The 24,186-nt window shown below is 37.0% G+C and overlaps 1 protein-coding gene and 1 long non-coding RNA gene across 2 annotated transcripts; one reads left to right on the forward strand and one right to left on the reverse strand.

Moving 5' to 3' along the window:
* Positions 1 to 5,304: 5,304 nt before the first annotated feature.
* Positions 5,305 to 11,435, reverse strand: LOC140155027 (uncharacterized). Its single transcript, XR_011859337.1, has 3 exons — positions 10,947 to 11,435; positions 9,347 to 9,466; positions 5,305 to 5,601 (listed from the first exon to the last, which is right to left on the reverse strand). It is a non-coding gene; the product is annotated as an uncharacterized lncRNA (long non-coding RNA).
* A 1,349-nt stretch (positions 11,436 to 12,784) lies between these two features.
* Positions 12,785 to 18,737, forward strand: LOC140154209 (uncharacterized). Its single transcript, XM_072176811.1, has 2 exons — positions 12,785 to 12,816; positions 16,324 to 18,737. Exon 2 carries the CDS (start codon positions 16,427 to 16,429, stop codon positions 18,212 to 18,214), a length of 1,788 nt encoding a protein of 595 aa, XP_072032912.1. The 5' UTR covers positions 12,785 to 12,816; positions 16,324 to 16,426; the 3' UTR covers positions 18,215 to 18,737.
* The last annotated feature ends 5,449 nt before the right edge of the window (positions 18,738 to 24,186 follow it).

The raw sequence follows: 24,186 nt of genomic DNA on the forward strand, positions 1-24,186 counted from the left end.
GCTGTCCGAGGGGGAGATTTTTTGGCAGGCCGAGAGGGGAGGGCAAACATTTTTGGCACACCACTTGGAAATGTTACCCAACCACCCCCAGGCTCATATTACTGGAACACTGCACAGTCCCGAAATACCATTTACACTGATTTAACGTAGCTGTGTATACTCTAGACATTCTTTGTTTCGCGAAATTGAGCTTTTTTGAAATGTATTTACTTTGTTATGTTTTTTATAAATACAAGGAAAGAAAATCCAGATTTGTTAACTCCAACTGCTCTATTTTATGGATTTTATTTCACTATTTCACTTGTTTCCGCAATTTAAAGGCCCTTTCAGTGATTTCACAGGACCATTAAAAAAAATGGAAATTTGTCAGAGTTGCTTAGAAATAAAGAATAAGTCTACAGAATTTCATTAAACCACTTTTCCCTGAATACATCGACAAATTAGTCAAAAACAGAAGTTTTAGAAAGGTTTTCTACTTCAACTCTGAGAAAATCGAGATTTTCGTACAGTGCGCCACCAATCGACTGGAAAAACTTCCTAGTCCAGTGTTTCTAACACGGGGAAGTAGAGTCTAAATTGATTTAAAACAGACGCTTTTAAGCTACAATTTTGTAGTAGAAAACAAAATAAGCAATTAAAGGTCACCGAGGCAAACTAACGGTCAATTCAAATATGAAAAACAGTTAAAATTGTGTATTTTGTTTAAAATAGTAGCTACTGATGTAATAAGTAGTAGAAACAATACGCAACGCGTGTTGGTACGTGGAGAGTCACACCACCACATTGGGTTCGTATATTTTAATGCACTCGGTGTTTCTACCGTCCCGACTCAAACGATTCTAGAAGTTTTTCTCACAAGCCCCGCCTACTTTCCCTGCCTTCTCGGCAACCCGGAAGTAACTTTTTCCATTGGTTTGTGTGGTGCAAAATGAGGAAAATACCAATATTTGGCAACGAATTACAGGAATTCCAGTCATAGATCTCGACTGAAATGGATACATTTAGTTAAGTAACACTTTCATTTATGTCATATCAAAAATTGTAGGAGATCTATGACCAGTTTGGTAGATAATCGAGTTGAAATGTGGGCATGTTTTTTGGCATGGTCTAGGTGGGAATAACAGGTTCGTACATGTAAACTCAATGGGAATCTCTTACGACTAGGCTAAAATACAACAATATTTTGTAAATTTTCCTCGTAAAGAAAAGATCGGTCAAGGAAACCTATATGAATATGTTGTCAATACTTCACTTGACCCAAATATATGATTTATTTTTGTAATGAGAGAATCGCACATGGAATTTTAGAGGATTTTGATAGCAGTTCCGCACCGTAGAAAAGCTGCTCTGTCATGAGCGGAAATTCCATCATGAGCCTAGATCCTGATTTGTTTTGCCAATTGAAGCTTCTAATGTTGGCTGAATGTTTTTGATGATATCATGAAAGTCAATCTGTGACAAGATGTAATTTTGCTACGGAAAGTGCTATGACAAAACGATTTTCAGTTTTGGCTTTCTTTATAATCAAGGAGTTTAATTTGATATAAAATGATGCAGTGTTTGATGGCAAAATTTGACTGAATTCACCTTTCAGGGGATGTAATTTTCTTGGCAGGGGGTCATGAATATGTCGGTGACTGAAGTCAATTTTTTATGACCCCCCTCCATCGCGGATCGTGGGCTAAAATTTTACGACCCCTATCGTGGGTCAAAAAATTTAGGACCCCCCCCCTTCTGTCAAAATTTTAGAGCGGAGTACACAAACGCGTTAAAATTTTTGACCATAAGCGTAAAGAAGGCGCACGGAGAGCGCAAAAATCTTGCATTGTATAAAGATTGTGTGCACATTTTGTTCAAAAAAAGTGTAAGAAAAGTTACACCAGTCGCCAGCCCTTAATAATTCTATAACCCCCCTATTTTGATTGCTACAAAAATTATAACCCCCCTATTTTTGGTCTTAAAATTCTATGACCCCCAGTATATTCATGACCCCCTTCTGAAGAAAATGATAGCCCCTTATACCTATAAGGGGCTCAGCTGTGCAATAATTATGAGCCCTGGAAGGAGGGTAAAATTGGGGGGCAAGCAAGCGATCCGAGGGGGGCAAGCAATTTTGGCACACATTCATGGGGTGCCTTTTAAATAAAATGCTCTAAAAAGGCTTAGGAAAACAGTATGGAAACGCTGAAATATGCAAATTTTCATGCTCGCTGTGCTCGCAACATATCTAGACCTTTTAAGGTTTGCAAATTGGGATCCCAAAAAATTTGGCATGTGTTGGGGGCAAAGATTTTTGGCAGGCCAAAAGAGGGAGGAAAGCGATTATTTTGCAGGCTGAGAGGGGGGGCAAGCTATTTTTGGTGGGTCGTTCGGACATTTTATTACCCCCGATAATTATTGCACAGCCCCTAATATGGCACATAAATGAACCCTGTGGTGTGCAACCGATGGTGGAGGGGGGATGGGGGGCACCAGTGGCAAAACTACACTTTCATTGCAATCAAGGGAACAGCTAGCTGGGGTAAATCTGCCACCACCGCCAAGGGGGGGCTGGGGAATACAGATGCATGTGCTCAGTTGGGGGAAGTGGGTGGGCAAGGATTTCAAACCAAGCCGCTGTAACAGCCCCATGCGGGGATTGTGCCACTGTCCCAGCTTTACCCTGACAAATTTTCTAAAATCCTCTTTTTCTTTTTCAGGCCTACTAAAAGGTCAGAGCTACACTGTACAAGTAACAACCAACTGCCAGACACCATTAACCAATGCCACTGTGAGCCATTTCATGTCACATTTTGCAGCGGAGGCAGATGGAAGTCATGGAACAAATGAAATATTAAAAAGGACTGAAATAATGACCGGATTCAGAAACGCACTTCAATCTCACTAATTGAAGAACAATACTTGTGTTGAAAGTCGGGACTCATAAATTAGGTGTAACAGAATGTGTGAAAATTTATTAAGATCTATTAGAAATATTCAATCCAATAGATTAGAATTCAATCTAATTCAATTTTAATATATGGGATTAAAATTGCTTAGATTGATTTTTAACCCCTTTAGATTAAAATCAAATTAGATGTATTCAAATTAGATTTTTAAAAATCCATCCAAATGTTTTTTTTTTTAAAAATCAAATAAGATTGAATTCTAGATTGAATATTTCTAATAGATTAGATCCAATTTTGGATTTGTCCCAGATCACAATCACTTAGAGGAATATGCTGAATTGTATTATAAAAATAAAGACTGCACAAAAAGTAACGCAGCCGTTATAAACATGCCTGTAGCGTTTGAACTAATAATTGTGTTCACAATATTTCAACATAGAAAGAAGGATGATTTATTTACGCGCATTTTGATACCCCATTAGTCCAATCTCGTTCAATAATAACAACACAGCAGTGTTTTTAAAGAAAAATACCCGAATTGAAAGTTGCGGTTATTTGTATTGATATGAAGTCATTGATTGAAACCATTGATTGCTGTAAATGGCAACTTTTAAATTTGTGGTTTTTCTTTAAAAGCACTATGTACTGTGTTATCAGTATTGAACGACATTTCACAAATGGGGTATCAAAATGAGCGTAAATAAATCATCCTTCTTTCTATGTAGAAATATTGTGGAAACGATTACTAGTTCTGAACTTATAGGCATATTTCAGCTGTGTTACTTTTTGTGCAGACTTTTTATTGGATATCTTCCATCACACAATAGAGGATATACATGTAGTAAAAAAATCCCCATCATTTATTATAGTAGGTGTGTTCAACTGTTTTGGTTTGTTGGACTTCCTTCTTCATACTTAAAAAATAAAAAAAATAGTGCTTTTATTTTTTCACTTCCTTACAGATCTCAAAATAAATTAAAACAATGATCAAAGCTACATATTCACCATGCATTTTTGTTTATTTCATGAACTCTTGTCTTTCTAATAATTATGTACCAGAGAAATAGGTGTAAAAATACATTTAGTAATGAAGTATGAGATAATGAGTGCAAAAAAGACCATTTATTTACAGTCTATTGGCAGCCACTAGTCTTTTGAGAAGGCTTTTGTTCAGACCTTCATTTGGGGGGGGGGGACCCTTTGTCAAGGCCATTTGGCACCACTTGTCAAGAGGAATGAAGAACACCTTGAAGTTAACAAAGATCAGGGGCACAAAGGCCAAAACTGAAAAACTGCAGGCAATGGCCCTGACTGAAATTCGAGTCCAGCTTGTGTGTTAATATGGTGCCTTCACAAAAGACTACATTGTAGCATTGACTGACATCGGCTAGTCTTTCCTGAAGACTTTGGGTGTGAATGCATTGATGCACAGTCACAGCTTTCATGAAAGAAACAGTGTCTGCCAATAATAAACTATGAACACTTACACTCCTTTAAAAGCATTTATAAGTCAAGGGTTTACATGTACATGTAGGACCTTCTTTTATTTTAGTTTTATGTTAAGGGTTTACATGTAGGGTCTTCTTTTATTTATTTAATAAATAACAGACATTAACGAGGCCTTATCTGCAATAGCTGCCAAGTGTCATATTTTAGATAAATTATCAAAATGTCTATGGGGCAGCTATTGCAGTTAGGCCTTCTGGTCCTAAACCCTTGATTAGTGGACTGGATACTCATCATATTTACGGGATGAAGGTAAACCAGTAGCAGCTACTAAACAATTTGGTCTACAATTACTCTATCCTGCATCCGCTAATCCTAAGGTGCGCTAGTCATAAATGTCACTAGTCCAAGAAAAAAATGGTCGCTAGTCCTAATGGCTGCAGATTTTCCATTGCTAAGGTCTTGTAAACCTTATTTATTTTTGGACTTGTGAACCATTTCCTATTTTTTCGGACTAGCGATCCGTATTTTTGGACTATAGGGAACCTTGGCTATACATTGGTTCCCCTCAAGTTCAGTAGTGACGTAGGTGCATATTTTAGTGGGCGCCGTATTGAATCGTGTGCGTATAGTTAATTGTGTAGCAAAAAAAGGGTGGTTCGTGTGGCGCAGCCATGAAAAGACATTGACGTCACTGCTGAATTTGAGGCAAACCAAAGAAAAGTGCCTAGAACATTTCCAATAATTCCATGCAACTTTTACAGCCTGTAAGGAACTATGCATTACGATTACATCACATGATGTCAGAGTCATTTGTTGAGGTCCTTATTATTTTAATAATTGGAGCAAACATTTACTAGTTAGTTTATGCACCACATAAATTACTATGCAAGTATTTAAGTTCTCATCAAATGTTCACCCTCCAGAAAAGATTTTCTTCAAAAATTTAATTGTTGACATAATGTTGGGAAAGTTTTCAATGCATGCAGTGATAGCCCTACTACGGCCTTTTGACTGTGGTGGTCCAAAACCATGCTATATCGTAAAACCTGGCTATATCCAGAGAACTGCTAAACCCAGACTGCTAATTCCCCCTTTTGGGTGGAGCGGTTAGTGGGTTTTAGCAGTTCTCGGATATAGTGTGTTTAAAAAGCCCTATAGTACGGCTAGCGAGTGATGCGACAGATAACAGATGCCAGCTGTTGACTTCAAACCATCATCCTCTTTGTCTTTCACGAAACCAGTATCCTCAGTAGTACTGCTGCACCTGGAAATTGGAATAAAATAAAATAATAGCCAATGATTAATTATTACACATTATTATCAGGATTATGGTATCTAGGCTGTTTGTGTGCCTTAAGGGGGTACTACACCCCTGCCCAATTTTGTGCCTATTTGTGCATTTTTCTCAAAAATTATAGGGCATTGGGGACAAGTAAGATATGTATATTATAGGGGCAAGGACTACAACTACTGCACTGGAAATTTTATATCAGCACAGACAACAGTTGTGGAGTTACAGTCAAAAATGAGGAAAACCAATATTTGATCAAAAAATCAATAACTACTTGCTTTGAGTTGCTGAATTTTCAGTACAGTAGTTGGGAGTCCTTGCCCCTATACATATCTTACTTGTCACCAATGTGCTATAATTTTTGCGAAAAATGCAAAAAATAAGCACAAAATTGGCCAGGGGAGTAGTACTCCCTTAAAGCCTTAACCCTAACACCAGTAACAAGAAATGTCTTTAAAAAAGACAATGCCTCCAAGATACCAGTGGGCACCTTTTGTTTCAAGGCACCTTTTGTTATTAGTTAAGGAGACACTTATAATGCTAGCTTTAAGGTAACGCTATTGGATATAGATTTTTGTCTGATTGAAATATGTGAGTCCATTCTCTCCTGATTACAAGACTGAAAATTTTATTTTAATCGGATATTCGGTTACCAAAATATATGGCCTGTCAAAATGGCATGAAACCAAGAAGTTGGCAACAAATTTCTTTTATTTTTGATATGCAATGATGTCAGGTAGGCCTTATTTTCTAATTATATATGCAAGAATTGTACAAAGTAGAATGTTCAGATCGGCTACAAAATAAGATATAAAACCCATGAATGCCTTTTTCTATTCTTATTTCCATTTGCATAATTAATTAGGGCCCTAATCAACTTTTCTAATAAGTGGCCCAAATTAATTATGCAAATTGAAATTTGCTTTCTAACCGTAATTTTGTAGTAGGTCTACAGTGTGTGTTCTACCCATGTACCATGCCTCAGTAGGCCTACTATAGCTCTTTTAATTGTATCTGAAATCTTTACTTTGCATAATTCATAGGCCTCTACATGTAATTAGAAAATCATCTGGCAACTGGACTTGTCAAAAATATAGCAAATAAAAAGAAAGCTGTTGCCAATTTTTTGTTTTGGGTTCGCACCATTTTGACAGGCCATATCTCAAGAACCGAATGTAATCTACAGGGCATAAGCTTTAACATATTATTTAAATAGAAAGAAAATCTAAATTTGTGCATTAGCCAATAGGGCCACGGTCACCTAAAGCCATCTTGCAATCTTGCAGATAATTCGATGTATGAAATAAGACCTTCAAACTTTCAGATATGAAGAGTTCCAGTTGCAGGCACCTGTTTCTGGTTTTTAAATGCATATATGCCTAAGTTGTATCAAGAGTCATTTCTCGTGGATTTTTGACTGAAAATTACGATTGTAACGTTTCAGATTTTTTTAATGCTTGTTTATTATATTTTGTATTCAGGACTAAAATAATATTAATATTATTATATTTAGGGGGTCTTTTTATAGGTCATTACTCTTTTGTATGTGTAATTGAATAAAAAATCAAAAACATTATTGTTTTGTTTTGTTTCCTTCATTTGTGCTTTGTCTTGCATCGAAAGGGCCAATATCAACACCTTGTTTGTAAGAAGTATTGTGTGGGGAAAGATGATTCTTACATTTTATTTTTATTTTTATCTTAACAAACAAAAAGCAAATTTCTCAGTCAAAGTCTTGAAACGGTCATGGGTATGCATGCAAAAATATTGCAACAGTACTCAGTAGAACATAAAACACAACCACGCATGGGAATTGGGTTATTCGAATTATATCAACGCAATAAAATGGCAATACTTTAGTACATGTATTTGAACAGCAATGCAGCCGGCCATAGGCGCGGCTAGGCGTATCATACCATACATTGCAGTTCAAATGCATCGGATCATGATTGTGGCCTAGTCGAGCCTAGCATGCATGCCAGTCGGTCTGCTGACTCGCCGTGGCACAAAAATACCTCCAATTTTGCACAAAACAATCCATGATGTCAAATTATCACATCCAAAGTGTCGCCATGAACGTCAGCTTCAACTTCTCCAGCCAAAGTTTTGCATTAATAATCAGGTTTCATGTAATCATGAAATTAAACCTTGTTTGAGGTGTATTCCCATTGCCACAGCATAACGGTTTTCCAACTTGTCTTCAACGATAAAGCTGCTGATCACACCGAAGGCATTGAGGTGGTGTGGCTGCTGATGGCGCTGAGGCTACAACCTATAGGTTTAATTAAAGACCGAATTAAAAAGACTAGTTTGCGTCTGACGTCATGACAAAGGCGCGCCGTGATTGGTTGCTGACCTGAGCAGTATGGCATTTTTGGTCTGGTTTACAGGACGGCATACGCCAGCTAGTCTTTTTTAATTCGGTCTTCAATTATACAACATATGAGTTTGAAAATATTCTAATGCATAATTCATTAACTTGATAGACCCACGCCATTGCGCGCCACGTGCTAAGCGTTTCTAGAATCCCTATAGAATAAGATTAATTTTAATGCTAATTTATTGCACATGCTGAGGAAGCGTGATTACCTTTTTGAACATTCGGAAATGGCGATAGGCGAATTTATGTATGGCGCAAAGAGGTGGGGGATATATATTGGGCTCTCGATATTGGGCGGAAATTAGAGTACTTGTCAGAATATAAATTTGTACAATCGGCCTACATGCCGCGCAATGTGCGGCATTTTAGGTGTAAATTTCAAAGCATACTACCTCCTGCGGAGGCAGAAAAACCACAAAATACCACGATGAAAAATTCATAACATGCATGCATCCCAGGGTCTGCGATGACGCAATCAACCGAAGTGTGATATGCTCACAGAATTGCTGGCGGGCAGCAATAACCCGAGCAGCTACCGGTCCGCGATCGTTAAGCTTGGCATGCGAGGGGTCAAAGGTTGAATCCCGGGGTGCCAAGTCAAAATTCTTCTTCTTCTTGAAAAATTCGGATCTTCTCTGACTTCCGATACCAAAAAGCATGGGTCAGTGTTAGGGTTAAAAAAGATGTATTTTTCCAGATTAGAGTGTCCTCTACTGTACTATCTTTTTAAATTTTTAGATTTTCCTTCCAAAATGATAAATTATTGTAGCAGAGTCATGATATGCTATTTCAATAGGTGTGAGGTCAAAGGTCATAAAGTCAAAAGTAGTCACTTGCAATCATTTTGCAATTTTAATTTTTTTATGAACTGTGAGAGCGGAGACAGATTTAAAGCACTAATCTGTAATTTACTAAGTCTACTAGTCGTGCATAGTTTCATGGGCATAGCCATCTTTTTTAGTAAGGAGGGCAAAATAAAACTTAGGTGGTACACAAAAAACTCTGCATTGCAAAAAAAGTTGCATCATACAATTATACATAGAGAGGTTGTATGTCTTTGAGCTTCTAAAAAGGCTTTATTGGGACGTATACATAAAAATTTCAGTATTTTACACTATTTTCGGTCATGATCAGGTTAATTTGGTAGAAAAGGGTTCCTTGTCCCTTTTCTTTTCTTTTTGCCCTTCTGATTTTCTCTTTTATTTTTTGTCAGAGGGGCACTTTCATTTCATCTATACCTGTCGTGCCTGAGAATAGGAACACATAGGAATAAGGTATTGGCATTTTGTGTGGTGTGCTGCACCCCTTGGCTACAACTTTGTAAATGAAATTACTTACATCCTCCTCAATAAGGAAAGCTGTGCTGTTCGGGTTGCAGGTGCTTTGCTTCAGCGTGTGTTTATAGTTCAGATTTTTGGAAGATATGCCTTGCAGAATGGACCTTTCGTGTGCCAGTTTCTGGAAAGACAATACAGTATGACATTGTAATTAAAGCCATTGTAACATTTGCTAAGGGAAAGCCCTGAATATTTTTCAAAATTCTGTTTTTACACGATTGCTTTGTAAACATATAGTAGGCCTACATACTCTGCAAAAATCAAGACTTTATGTTTGCTCACTTGCTGTGGGTTGGGATTGAGACTGAAGATGAAGTCAAAATCATATTTTCCTATAGACGAATCAAATTTCACGCATTCCTGCACCTCAATGGCGGCAATAGCCGCGACGGGGACCAAACTATCTCACCTAAAATGTGAAATGATGCGCCCTTGAAGGATATTTTAAACTGCATTCTACCACCCGTGTTACACGCAGACAAAAGAATGATGACAGTTTACAACACAAAAGAATCTCACATCAAATTTTAAGCGGTTTAATCCACCCAATTGGGCACTCACAACACCTGTTTGGTGCATGCAGGGACCCTAATAAGGCCAAATAAAAAATAAACATGTTTCACGTCCCCTCCCGCTTCCTTTTTGAGGTTTCTTCAAATATATTTTTATTTTTTGAAATTCGGTTATAACTTTTCAAAATATATGTCTAGGAAGTTAGGATGCTTTCTATAGCCTTGTTAAGATACAAGAAACACGTTAGGAAGGTTTTGTGATCATTTGAGGGGGTGTAACTCTCCTCCTTCTTCCAGGCATTATTGTATACGCTAAAACACTGAGCTCTAAGTATGGCTATTTACACCAATTTTGTGATAAAAAATAGAAAATAAAAAGACCCCTCTTCCTCCTTTTTTTTCGAAAACCCGGACGTGAAACATGTTTTTATTTTACTTGGCCTAATGGCCGACCAAATCCTGACCATGACTTGGCTCGTTGGATTCGTCTATACTATAGCGAATCCTCACTGCCAGTTAAAATTAATGTTGTGTCGTTTAGTTTTACTTGTGCATTAAAAAAATTAATGTCTTGTCTTGTCTTGTCTTGTCTTGTCTGCTACTGCACAAAACGCCTGGTGTGGCTATCAGCGTACAGATCATGCATCGATTCGCTGATAACTTATTAAATTTTCTTCTCAATTTCAATTTCCTTACCGCCGATCAAATTCTTGAAAGAGGCCACATCAGGAGCTATTTTGGTGGTAGGTGGCAGTGAGTTCCATTTTGGTATTGTCCGTGGATAAAGTGAGAATTTATAGCAGTCTTTGTTGGGGCGTATGACGTTATAGTTAAGTTCATGAGTTTGACGAGTAGTGCGTCTGGCTGTAGTGTTCTTGGTCAGGTGATGACTGATGTTAGATGGTGTGAACTTGTGAGTTTCTTTGTATATAGTTATGAGGCGAGCCTTTTTCCTTCTGTCTTGAAGAGTGTCCCATTTCAGATCATGAAGCATGTCCGTGACACTGCTGGTGCGTCTGTAGTCGCTCTTTACAAATCTAACTGCCCTCCTCTGGACTTTTTCTAAAAGAGTTATAAAAAGAAACTCACCTTGCAGAGTCGAGGTACAAACAACACACCCAACATACTCAGCCAGGAGAACGGTATACACATACACGACATACACTGTATTGCAATGATCATGAATGTACAGTCATGACAGTGCATGAACAACAGATCTGTGTGATGCAGTGGTGAATGGGACAAATCTCGTCATGTTTTCGTGTAGTCCGAGGTGCTCTGACGATAACACTCCGATCGCCAGGCAATCTACGTGTACATGTGTAGTAGGCCAGTGGGACAACGAAAACGCTACGTGAACGAGCTAGTTTTCGTGGTATATTCGATGTCCGTGGCCTTAAACTGTCCTTATCCATCATGTCATTTGCTTCTCTAAATATTCAGTGAATTGAATACTAATATTACTATTGCAAACTAGTCCAAGCACGTCGCTAAAATGAGGCAAATAATTCGATTTTCGCAACTGGATACTTCTGTCAGTGTTATGACTGTCGCAAAAACAGCTGATCGAGGTCAGAGGTGAAAGCTGTCAATCAAACTACTTTCGCGCATGCGCAAATGGCACACCTGAACTTAGGGAAATATTTTGCCGAAGGCATTGAGGTGGTGTGGTGGAGAGTGAGCTTCTTTCGATCTCGAGTCGGACTTTTTGTACTGTCAGTATCAAAAGTCCAGAATCATGCAAATGCTTTATTTTGTCTAAAATACACGGCTTTCGACCGAACCACTAGCAGGCTATGTTAGCACATCTATGCCAATTACAAAGGTACCAAAATCTGAATTTTGATGATTTTTACGATCGTCCGGATGAGCAAATCACTGAATGGGCCTTTAAAAGGAAAGAAAATCTTTGTTGTACCATCGGGGTACACACGCGCAACAACGCATCGCGTTTTGTAGTCGCGCAATTTGTTAACACGCAGATACGCTACGCATACGCAACGCTTATCTGCATGCGCGGCGCATCTTATGGAAGCACCACGCGGGAAGCACATTTCACAAAAACCTAGCTGTCAAATGGCTCCGTTTTAGCTGATAAAATGTGAATTTTTTTCAAGTTATTTCCCCCGATTTAAACATCAAGATATGAATAGATTTCGCTCAAACTTCTCAAGGTGCTGTGAATTTGTTCACGTAATGTAATGGAGAAAAACGTGACCTGCCGCATTCTCCTGTGAGCTTCGATCAAAGTGCAAAATGTGACCACTTTAAACTTCCAAGGCCTTTATTTCAATGTTCATTTTCTCGGTAAAATGACGATTTAGGTACACGATAGTCGATAACTCAATAAATACAGCATCTATAGGTAGCAATTATGCTCGTCATAAAAAGCATGATCGACTTAAGAAACAGTTTTCTCATTTTTTATATTTTGGTCTATTTCCGATTTTTGATTTTATATGGTCAATATCTCATAAAATAAGGCCAATATCAAAAAACAAAACAAAAAACCTGTTTTTGGAATGGTGCCTCAAGATTAAGAAAAAAAAAAAATTTTTTTTTGAAAGAGTGTTTTTATGTTATGATGTACCGAAAAAAAATTGCCAAAAATTCACTTTTTAGTGCTTTTCTTCATAATTGTTGTTTTTACACCAAATCTGTATTTATATTGTCTTGCCTTTATAAAAATGTATACTTTTATATGTCTTGAGTGAATAATTACAAAGTTATGGCACTTTTACTAGGCCCCTACATGCATGTCTGAGAGTACACAGCTACCTTAATCCGTGTTGCTGTCTATCCCTTTTTAAACGGAATTTTATTCATTGTGTTAATTGGAAGACGAGCTGTATATACCCAGATGGGAAAAAATAATTTTATTTCGTCACATTTGCTAGAATGGATGGCTATGTATTAAACGTAATAGTTCCGGGAATAGTTCTGCTAAAATACCATGATCGTAAGTAATAGTATTTTACAATACTCTTAATGCAAAAAGTACTGAATCAGAATCATCGATTAATAGTGCTCTATCTGCACCAGGATATATCTGCACGGTACACGTAAATGTTCAACTACATGAAACAAAAATGTTACATTTGTGATTGGTATGTGTTTATAATTAAAGGCCCTTTCAGTGATTTCACAGGAACATTAAAAAAATGGAAATTTGTCAGAGTTGCTTAGAAATAAAGAATAAGTCTACAGAATTTCATTAAACCACTTTTCCCCTGAATACATCGACAAATTAGTCAAAAAACATAAGTTTTAGAAAGGTTTTCTACTTCAACTCTGAGAAAATCGAGATTTTCGTACAGTGCGCCACTAATCGACTGGAAAAACTTCCTAGTCCAGTGTTTCTAACACGGGGAAGTAGAGTCTAAATTGATTTAAAACAGACGCTTTTAAGCTACAATTTTGTAGTAGAAAACAAAATAAGCAATTAAAGGTCACCGAGGCAAACTAACGGTCAATTCAAATATGAAAAACAGTTAAAATTGTGTATTTTGTTTAAAATAGTAGCTACTGATGTAATAAGTAGTAGAAACAATACGCAAGCAGCGTGTTGGTGCGTGGAGAGTGAGCTTCTTTTCGATCTCGAGTCGGACTTTTGTACTGTCAGTATCAAAAGTCCAGAATCATGCAAATGCTTTATTTTGTCTAAAATACACGGCTTTCGACCGAACCACTAGCAGGCTATGTTAGCACATCTATGCCAATTACAAAGGTACCAAAATCTGAATTTTGATGATTTTTACGATCGTCCGGATGAGCAAATCACTGAATGGGCCTTTAATATAAACAATAACAATCACAATGTAAATAAAGATTTTTGTATTTGGCTTTTGCTATGTTATTATACAGATTAATGTCAGTAAGTTAATTTTGTATTGGGACTGATTATTCGGTCTCCCAGGGGGGCCACTGGTCATTGACCAGGGGGTATCATGCGTGGCCAAAGATTCAAGTAAAAAGGGTCTTTTAGGCCGAGTAAAAAAACAAACATGTTTCTCGTCCGCGCCCCTCCTCATTTTTTGAGGATTTTTCAAATTTCTTTTTATTTTGTAAACTTTCAGTTATAACTTGTAGAAAAAGATGTTTCAGAAGTTGAAACTTATTTTACGGTTTTGTAAATGCATAATACATCATTTAAGAAGAGTTTTGTGATCACTAGAGGGTCTACCTCTCAAAACAATAAAATAAAAAGGGCCTCCTCATTTTTCTCAGATATCAATCTGTATGTCGAATACCCGAAACATGGTGCCAAATACAGGTATTTAGCGTCGTTTTCCAATAAAAAATAAAAAGCCCCTCATTCTCCTAATTTTTAAAAACCCGGACGAGAAACATGTTTTTATTTTTACTTGGCCTTATATGATCAGGCACTGTACTTACCGTGACGTATCGTGAATAGGGTATCTAAAACAAGGAAATATGAGAAAAAGGGTATACCTTGTACAATAAATCAGTGTTTAGGGTTCTTTGAGACAAATGTAGTATGTAATAAAGGTTAATTAAAGGGGCATTTCGTGATCCACAGCCTCATCCCCCACTTTTCTCAAAAAAAGTTGAGATTTTTATATCACTGGAAACCTCTGGCTACATAATGTTTATGTACAAAATATTTCTTGCAGATTAATTCGTTTAGCAAAGATATCGTGAAATTTGAATTTCGTTCTGGTGCACCAGAACGAAATTACAACGCATTGTCTATAATCATGCATAACTCGCGAACGCAAAATCGGAAATCAACTGAAATTTTGGGAATAGGTTTTTTTCGTGGATATCTAATGAAAAATGACATAAATAGAGGATGCTAGGATCACGAAATACTCCTTTAAGTTATGAACTTTTGAATTTGTGTTTTCCCAGTTAGCATGAAGGGTTTTAGAGTCAAAATATGACTGATTTACTTGCTTCTAATGGGGGCAAAAATAATGTCAATACTTATTTAGGGTATGAAATTGCACTTGTCATTCTTGTTTAGGGGTACATTTTCAGACCTCGTAAATACTTGTTTAGGATGCTATTTGAAACTTCATGGCCACACATGATACCCCCTTGTCAATGACCAGTTTATGATGATTTGGCTAAATTTTGTTATGTTTAATGTTGCATCAAAACTTGTATTTTATGTTATTGTTTTAACAAATATTACCCTGGCCTGGGTGCATTGTTTGATTGCATATAATATTTTCAATCAAAACATCATTCTGCAATACAGAGTATCATGTAAAAATATTTGGCACCACTGCAATTTTCAAAATAAAGATTGATCTGTTGAAAAAATTATTTTCAAAATTGTGGTGGTTCCTTTAATTGCAGACTTGTAGTATTGGGACCTGCCATGAGTACGACGGGTCCAGGTACCGGAGCCATGGGTACGAGTACGGGTCGGGTACGGAAATTAGGACTCTAGTACGGTATGAGTATGTGTAACAGGTTCGATTTAGAAAATAAAATTTACATGCACAACTCTGATTTTTTCCTCAAAATGGGCCAAATAACACAAATTTTTGCATGCACAGGCAAAATTCTACATGCACAGAGCCAAAGTTACATGCATTTGTTCATGTAAAACCCCTCTAAATCGAACCCTGATGTGTAAGGACTACAAGTCTGTTTTTACATGTATGCGTAAACCATCGACGTCAGAGGTGTGCATATGTGTGGCTCATGCATGCAATACGAAGTGTGCATACATGTAGGACCTTGTGAAAAATAATACACGCTGGATGGCTGGCTGTACGCTTAATTTGTAAAAGGAAATCTGGAAAATAATAAGAACCATTTCACAATGTTTTGGAATGATGCATGTTTCTGTGATTCATGCAACTCATTTATAGTGTACCAGTAGTAACCAGTTTGAAAAAAATTATACCGGTACACAATCTTTGGTTTAAGGTCCGTGACCTGATCGACAGCCTCATCCCCCATTTTTGTTCATCAAAATTGAGCTTTCAGTATCAGAAGAAAGATTATATTATTCTCATTACCCCATTGAAATTTAACGGCCATGATATGTTTGGTTTAAATGGTGTGAACAAAAACATAGTGATTTGTGGTTACCACACCGACAGTGTATGTATTATCCTATGGGACATTGTTATAAACATATTTTCATCATGATTGACAAAAAACAAATTCTATATTCCCTCAAAAAAACAATTAGAAAACATATTTTTATAGTCCTTGCTAAACTTACTTTTCAGTGTTTACTCAAAATAATTAACAATTTTATTTTACATATAAACTGCATCTGATACAGTAGCTTTTGCATTACTTATTTTAATGTATTTATAAACTACATGTATAATAGGACACATGCGTCTGCATGGTGTGTGACTTTTTTCTTCTTCTTTAAATTAAAAACAAACCCCCAAAATAATTGTACTTTTTCTCAATCTGTATAAAACATATTTTCATAGTATTAGTAAACATGTTTTTTTTTTTTTGTTTATTGCAGGATTCTATCAAAACACTGTACACTCACTTCTTGTTGCCAGACAAAACTCATCTCTCTGCAATTTATTGGAATTTATCTTGTAAGAAAACTGTAACACAAAACAATGGCACATGCATATTTTGCTAGCATTGAAGAAGAATTGACCTGTTGTGTTTGCTTTGAACTTTTTGTAAATCCACACATACCTAAAGATCTGGATTGCCCTCATGTGATATGTGAACAATGTCTTGCCAAACTCTCCAAAGAAGGTATAATTGACTGTCCAGAATGCAGAGTGGTTACCATGGTGCCGACAAATGGTGTGTCGGCTTTAAAAACAAACCTGCGTGTACGAAATCTTGCAGAGAAGCATCAAAGGCATAGTAAGATCCTGACAAAGAATCCATTAGGGAAGCATCCATCATCATCACAGCAAAGCAAGGATGAAGCACTTTATTGCGCAGTCCATAGAGGTGAAAAGTTCATTTTGTTTTGTGTAACATGTAATGATATGGTGTGCCAGGTCTGTGTCACAAAGACTCACATAGGTGATGAACATAAAATCAAAGACCTGAGTGCAGTGCATCGTGGAAAGATGACCATTATGGGTGTTAATATGTCTCGCTCTGAAAAAATGGCATCGCAGTTGGATAAACTTTCTCAAGAATTGGGTGAAGCTGAAGAGAATCTTGCAGCATCTGTTAAGAGACAGGAAGGAACGATTGATCAAGCAGTCGCACTTGTCGTGGCCAATGCTCGAAAACAAGGCGATATGCTTAAAGCTAAAATCCGAGGGAAGAACCAGCCCAAACTAGATGAATGCCAGAAACAGAAAGCTGCACTGCAAAAACAAGTACGTGACTTGAGAAAAGTTGTGTTAGATGCAAAGGATATCATGCTGAAATCGTCAACTCATGAGTATGTCAAACACCATCATAAACAGATAACAGAACGATTAAAATTGATACAGAGTCAGCGATATGTAGCATTTGTTGATTACAGTCCCTATGAGATCAATGCATCAGTGCAACAGCTAGCCAGAAATATGGGAACATTTGAACAAGATCAAACCAGGCAGAGTAACGCTGCACATAAGGGGCCATCCAATGCTACAGGTATAGAAAGAAAACCAATCCGAAAATTGACTTTGTTCACCAAATGGGATGGATTCCGAAGTGTTACATGCGTAGCTTCGAACAAAACAAGTAATATGCTTGCTATCAGTGAAAAGGATAGGAATCAAGTCCACATATATGGCAAGAAAGCAAAGGACAGTTACAGGAAGCAGTCCGTTCTTACCGTCCCTGACAAATGTGGAACAGGTAACTGTTTCATAGCTGTGGCACCAAACGGACGGTTCTTGGTAACCAGAGGGAAAATCATCCATGTGTATTCCTCATCAGGGCACTATCAGAAGCACTTCCATACAACAAGAAACACAGATACTGTAGATTTAACATGTATCGCTGTCAATAGAGATGATAAGCTCATCATCGGGGATCAAAAACGATCCATTGTAACACTCCACTCACTTGACGGGGATTTAATCAAACAAGTCCAGACAAGCATTGAGCCAACTTGTATCGCTGTCATCAACAGTACACACGTAGTAGTTGGAAGCTTTTCTGGAAACAGAGCATGTGTAGTTGATTTAGAAGCAGGTAAAGAAGTGTTGAGTTTTGATATTTTACAACCTCTGTCTATGCATTATGATGAGAAGACGGAGTGCTTATTGGTAGGCCGTGGTGCAAAGACCGGTGTTGTTGAGCAGTGGTCCCTGAATTCTGGTCAGTACATAGCATGTATTGTACAGGGTATTGCCAGTCCTCAGGCTATGACAATAAATCATGATGGGTATCTGGTTGTTGGGGATCCAGAGAGAGTCACCTTTTATAAGATGACATACCATTGACGCTTCTCAATATTATAGATATCTAATCATCAGGTACATGACTAGCCCTGCTTAGTTTTCTGAGGAGGCAATCATGGTCACTTATCCCAGTTAAAGTTGCATGATTTCCAAAAGGGGCTAATACTGTATTCTCTCTAATTAATGACCCAGGAGCCGGGGGAGGGCCCTCGAATATGAAAGTGATGTACCTGTGCCCACCAGCGTATGAAACTAGGGGTCTATCGGTGTAGATATTTTCAGAAAAAAGGGGATCATTCTGTGTTGGCAACATAAAAAATGGGATGATTTTGTATGTGAGCACCCAAAATTTCACATCATTGACAATCAAAAATAGCTTTTTACCCAATTTTACAGTACAAAATAGACAAAACGTACATGTTCATTTTGCTGAAAATGCGCACATAGCGCGTTGAAATTTCAATTTTGAGGACTAATTGTTCAAAAATGGGGGTCATTCAGTGTAGGCTGCTGATAAAACGGGGTCATTGGGTGTAGGATTTGCTAAAAATACCAGGGTCTTTTTATGGGCACATGACGATGTCAATATATGGAGTGCCCCGGCCCAGGAGTGTTGGATTTTCCCCAAAGCGGGCGTTAATTAGAGGTCTTTTTACAATGTAATTCCTGTTAAAAACATTGCTAGTACCATCTGGTAGTGCTGCGGTGCTCCACAATTTTACTCAAGAAAGTTGACCTTGCACATGGATTTGTTGGACTTTTTATTTAGCTTTGTAAAACAATTTGCAAAAAAAGTGGGTCTGATGATATTCAACTCAGTAAGGTGGTAACAACTAAATCTAAGTCTGAGGGACATGTTTCAGCAAAATTCAGGAAGGTTTAATTGGTTAATTTTTTATCAGATGGGAGAAATGAAAAGAACATGTGTTTTGTGTACATTTTCATGTAACTCATGTTGGTCCCCTGGAGTAGTTTCAATTTTTTTTTTTTTTTTGATGAGCTGAGCTGATAATATTTGCAAGGGTTAGGCTAATGAAAGTCAATGTTATGTTTAGCGTCACTCGCCCGCGTTTGGATTTTCTGGCCGCGTGTGTGATGCCAAAATCCCAAAACAATTCATTATTTTGTATTTTGTACACAATCGGGTTTTGATTGAGCAAACTTCAATCAAAACCAAAATTGTCATTGGCGTAATAAGCCCTGGGTTTTGTTGAAAAGGGTTTCATTGTCCTGTAGATCAATAAAAGGTGGTGCCATGCGTGTTTTGACATCAGTCCGACACCTGTTGTGCATTCATGCCCTGTGTCGAGTCGCGTGCCAGTAGCCAATCATAGGCAGCGGTTCTGGGGGCGTGGCTGTTTTCACAGAAATTGTTGCCGGGAAAATTCATAAGCTGTTTCGATACCATCCGAAGAGGTCAGGAAAATTTTAAAACCCACCCACCACTCCCTTTATAAAAAATATGATATTAAATGGCATTGTTTCTTTTGCTTTTTACCATTTTGTCCAATATATGAATCAAAATGGAGATACATTGCTGCATTTGAGCAAGTCATTGGGAATGTTTTCACATACTTAATATTTAATGTCAATTCCAAATTAGGATGTTTGGAAATTGAATGAATGGGGTTGTCCTAATTCCGGAAATGAGTAATGATTAGGTCCAAGCCAAATATGCTGTTTGGGATTTGAAGTGGGTCGTCTCACTTCAGGACCATAAATGGCATCAGATGATATAGCTGTCTGATTGCGTAAAAAGGGTATCAGATGATATTGCTGTCTGATACATATATGATTTCAATGATTGATATATATTGCTTTTAAAGAATAAGCCAGAGGATATAGCTGTCTGAGGCGCTAATGAATTTGAATTTATATCTATTTAAAATATCAGATGATATAGCTGTCTGATTATGAAAAAAAGGGTATCAGATGATATTGCTGTCTGATACATATATGATTTCAATGATTGATATATATTGCTTTTAAAGAATAAGCCACATGATATAGCTGTCTGAGGCGCTAATGAATTTGAATTTATATCTATTTAAAATATCAGATGATATAGCTGTCTGAAGTGATATGCGATATTAAATTAAGTATGAAGAACACAGTTGACACTTGATCAACTGTGTAAATGAAAGGAAATAAAAGATTCGGATGGTAAAGATCCAGCTCCGGCAATAGTTGTGTTTGGTCTACTTATTGCGTCCATAGGACAATTAGTTTCCAATGGGGACACAAGCACAAATGCCAATGATAAATCAACCTATTCCAAAATAAAGAAAGAACTAAAAACAAGATTCTGTCATCAAATTGAACTATAATTGGCCATTACCCCAAGGAGGGCTGGTTTGGGACCAATAATGTGGACAGTCATTTAACAATTCATGGCCTTTTAACTGGTAAGAGAGCTGGTATAAATACCTGGATGATGGAAATATTTTTAATACAATTTACAAATTTGTTGGTTCATTATATGCCTTCAAAAAAGGCCCACTGTTGATTAGAGTTGTTTTGGAGGGTATTGTGCGACAAGTGTTGATGAAGTGGCTGCTATTGTAATTAATGAGACGCTGCAAAATAATGAATAATGAATAATGAAAAAGTTGCCTCATTGTGGTTTGAAAAAAATGTTACGCTAAACATAACATTGACTTTCATTAGCCTTATGTATAAGGCTTCATCATGAGTAGAATATAATATGAGTGTTTAAAAAATGATGCATTATAACATTCCTACACAAAAGTTAAGTGAAAGAAAACATTCAAATTACTCTATGCCTGTGTACTTCCAAGATGTATTTGACCAGAGATTCACACATGCTGAGGTAATTCAGTGTGAATCAAATTTATCTGTAGCAGATCTTACCAAATTATTGTCAATTTTTTACATTCCTATTTTGTTACTAAGGGTGTGAGTGAGTCCGGGAATTGAGTCCCGCCTTATATCCTAATACCCGGCAGGATATTCCCTGCCCGGTACCCAAATTAAAAACAAAAAACAACAAAAAATTTTGAATGCATTTTGATATCATTTTAGAGTATATGCCATGAAAACTATGTAATTTTCATATTAAAAACACAAAACAATGTGCAAAATTCAATTTTTTTTTAGGTCACCCATGAATGATCCTAGCATTTAGGTCTAGGTCCAGAGACACTATAAAATCGATTTTTTTTTTTTTTTTTTAAAAAAAAAAAATTTTTTGCAATTTGGTACCCGGTTACCCGCCGAAAAATGCGTCGGGGGCACAAAATTACCCGAAAATCACACCCCTATTTGTTACTTTGTTGTACAAGTACTAAATGTTCTAAATATAATTTATATGCATAGAGGGATGTGCAATATCAGAGATGTCACATTTCCGGATTTCCGGATTTTGGGGATTATAAAATTTGGAGTGGCCCTATTGTCTTATCTTTCTGCTTCACATATATCAACATCAGCCATATTGTCCATGTAATAAAAACTTTTTTTTGAGTTTTTCTTGTACATAAAAGTATAGGAAACTGAAAACTTTAAAGCATGTTTTCTGGAAGAAGGAAGCACTTTTATTAAAAAGTGTAGAACAAGCCAGGAGCTTTGAACTGTTCTTTTACCCTCTGAAATGGCCTTTACTGTGGTGCTAAATGTGCAGAAACCATCTGGCTTGAGGGGCTCGCCCACCGAGCCCCTGACGGGCTTCGCCCTGGACCCCACCGGGGCCCTTAGGCGGCCCCGGACCCCCGGCCGTGTTATGCTGAGAGCTTCGCTCGCTGCGCTCGCAAGTTCAGGATTTTTTTGGGTCAGCCTGTGACATCTCTGAATACTACCTTTATACTCAGCTGTATACATACTGTATTGTTTGTATTAAACACCTCAGGGTCGTTGCATTTCTCCAAACGGGCATTTAGTTTTTAAGTGATTTTTCAGTGAAAAAAGCTTCAAAATTGACTGCTAACTTTGAAAGAATCACCTACTTCCAGGTTCAAATTCACGATGGCTGCGCACACGGAACTACATAGAACATGATATTTTTGCGGTAAACGCAACAAAATTACATCCGTAAGTGCATCATCAAACAAGAATCTGATGAAATTAGTAAAAAAATCTACCATAATTAGGCAATAAACTGGATGGAAGTTTGAGTCATAATAGTTTTTTTCCATCCAATTCAGCGATCATCACTGACATGACTGATGCATGCTTGCTCACACGATATGGCACAAATATTTGCATTTTTGTTCCTTTTTTCATTGAGGGGTGGCATTTATTACAGGGGAGCATTTAAAACAAACAATACTGTATGTATTTGTAAGTGCAATATTATATTGCAACAGTGAATCTGGTTAAAATTATTGTCGCTGTTTTTCCATGTGCAATATTATTTATAATATTTTAAGGGGGACGAAATTGTCATTTGGCAGAATAATAAAACAAAGAAATACAAAAGCAAATTGCTTGTATTTCAGGGTGTTGGGGTTCATGTAAGGGGGCTGGCATTTTCTTCGGAAGGAGGTGGGTCCCAAATATACTGAGGGGTCATAAATTTTTGGAATGAAAAAAATGGGGTGTCATAAACTTTTTTTTTTTTTTGATGACCAAAATGTAGGGAGTCACAAGATGACCACAGATAGTGTGTTTATTTTATTCAAAAAGACTGATTTCAATACAATTTTATCCTGTTTAGGGGGTAAGGACAAAAAAAAAGATTGTTTGCTTGTCCCCACAACTTTTTCAGAATTAGGTCGGTCGGTTGGATTTAAAAAAAAATTTTTTTTTTAAGGACATAGCCAAAACATGACTGTATAGCCCAAATAGTTTTGATGTGGGATATTTCTCTAATTGTATACCACTTCATTCATGTTTTAAAACAGTTTAGAAGTGTGTAGAAACTGTAAACAAACCTTTTCAGGATGTCAGAAATGTTAAAAGAAAAAAAACCTTTTTCTGGAATTTCCCAAATTAGGGTCAGTATTCATTTGTACAGCAAAACAAAAAAACTTTTTTTCCAGATTAGGTTCGGTCGGTGGACAAGCAAATAATTTTTTTTTTGCCTAACAGGTAAGGTGTATCGGTGGTGGGGGGTCATAAAATGTTTGTTGCTGAAATAGGGTGGGTCACAATTTTATTGACGCCAACTTTTTGTAAATTTGGGACCCACCCTTCCGAAGAAAATGCCAGTAGTGGTAGTATGTTTATTGGATTCTTTTTCATAAGCTGTCATTTGTGAGGGTCACAGTTTGTGTCAACTTTAAAAAGTATTTATATGAGAATGATGTAACACCAATGCAACCTGTATCAAAGTGATTGTTACCCATCCATTTTTGGTGTTTTTGAAAAGCCTGCCTCTGAGGCTCTGTCAAATGCAACATTGGATCCCTTTGAAATGACTAGGCTTGATACTTAAAACATTTAAAAGTATGGTCATTTCAAGTGGTGTTTTGGAAGAGAGAGGCATTTCAAAAGCATCTAATATATATTGATTTTAACTAATGATCAGCAACTTGAAGTTTGACAATTTTGAATAACTGTATTTGTTACAATAAGGGCCCCTCAGCGATTTTTTTTAATATACTTTCATGTCCAAATACACCTAAAAGACTATCTACAACTACCATTGTACTAGCCATTTTGTTTAATCTATCAACACCAATATAAGGGTGAACTGCACTGAAATGGGTTGTTTTCACTTTTCAGGCATTTTTACACATAAGTTATGAAAACATTTGATGTAAAAAAGCCCTGGGCACTTAATGGAACGGAAATACGGTAAAGCATATGTTTTTGTGATATACATGTGGGTACAACAACATGTAATCAAATAATTACAATGCATTTCATGCAAAAACAATCTGAATCATTAAGTCATCAATACTTTTAATTGAAATATCACAAGCAAGTTAGGCATTATGGGGACTTACCGTTACCAGGTTTGGGAATAAACTCCTGTTATTATGAAATGAAAGAGATGTGACAGTGATACACCAAAGTGATGTGTTGGGTGTTGAGAAAAACAATTATCAAAAAAA

Source organism: Amphiura filiformis, chromosome 6 (assembly GCF_039555335.1).
Source record: "Amphiura filiformis chromosome 6, Afil_fr2py, whole genome shotgun sequence".
Taxonomy (NCBI): Eukaryota; Metazoa; Echinodermata; class Ophiuroidea; order Amphilepidida; family Amphiuridae; genus Amphiura; species Amphiura filiformis.

Coding starts and splice junctions, on each gene's coding strand:
- LOC140154209 (XM_072176811.1), top strand. CDS start 16,427: ATGGCACATGCATATTTTGCTAGCATTGAAGAAGAATTGACCTGTTGT.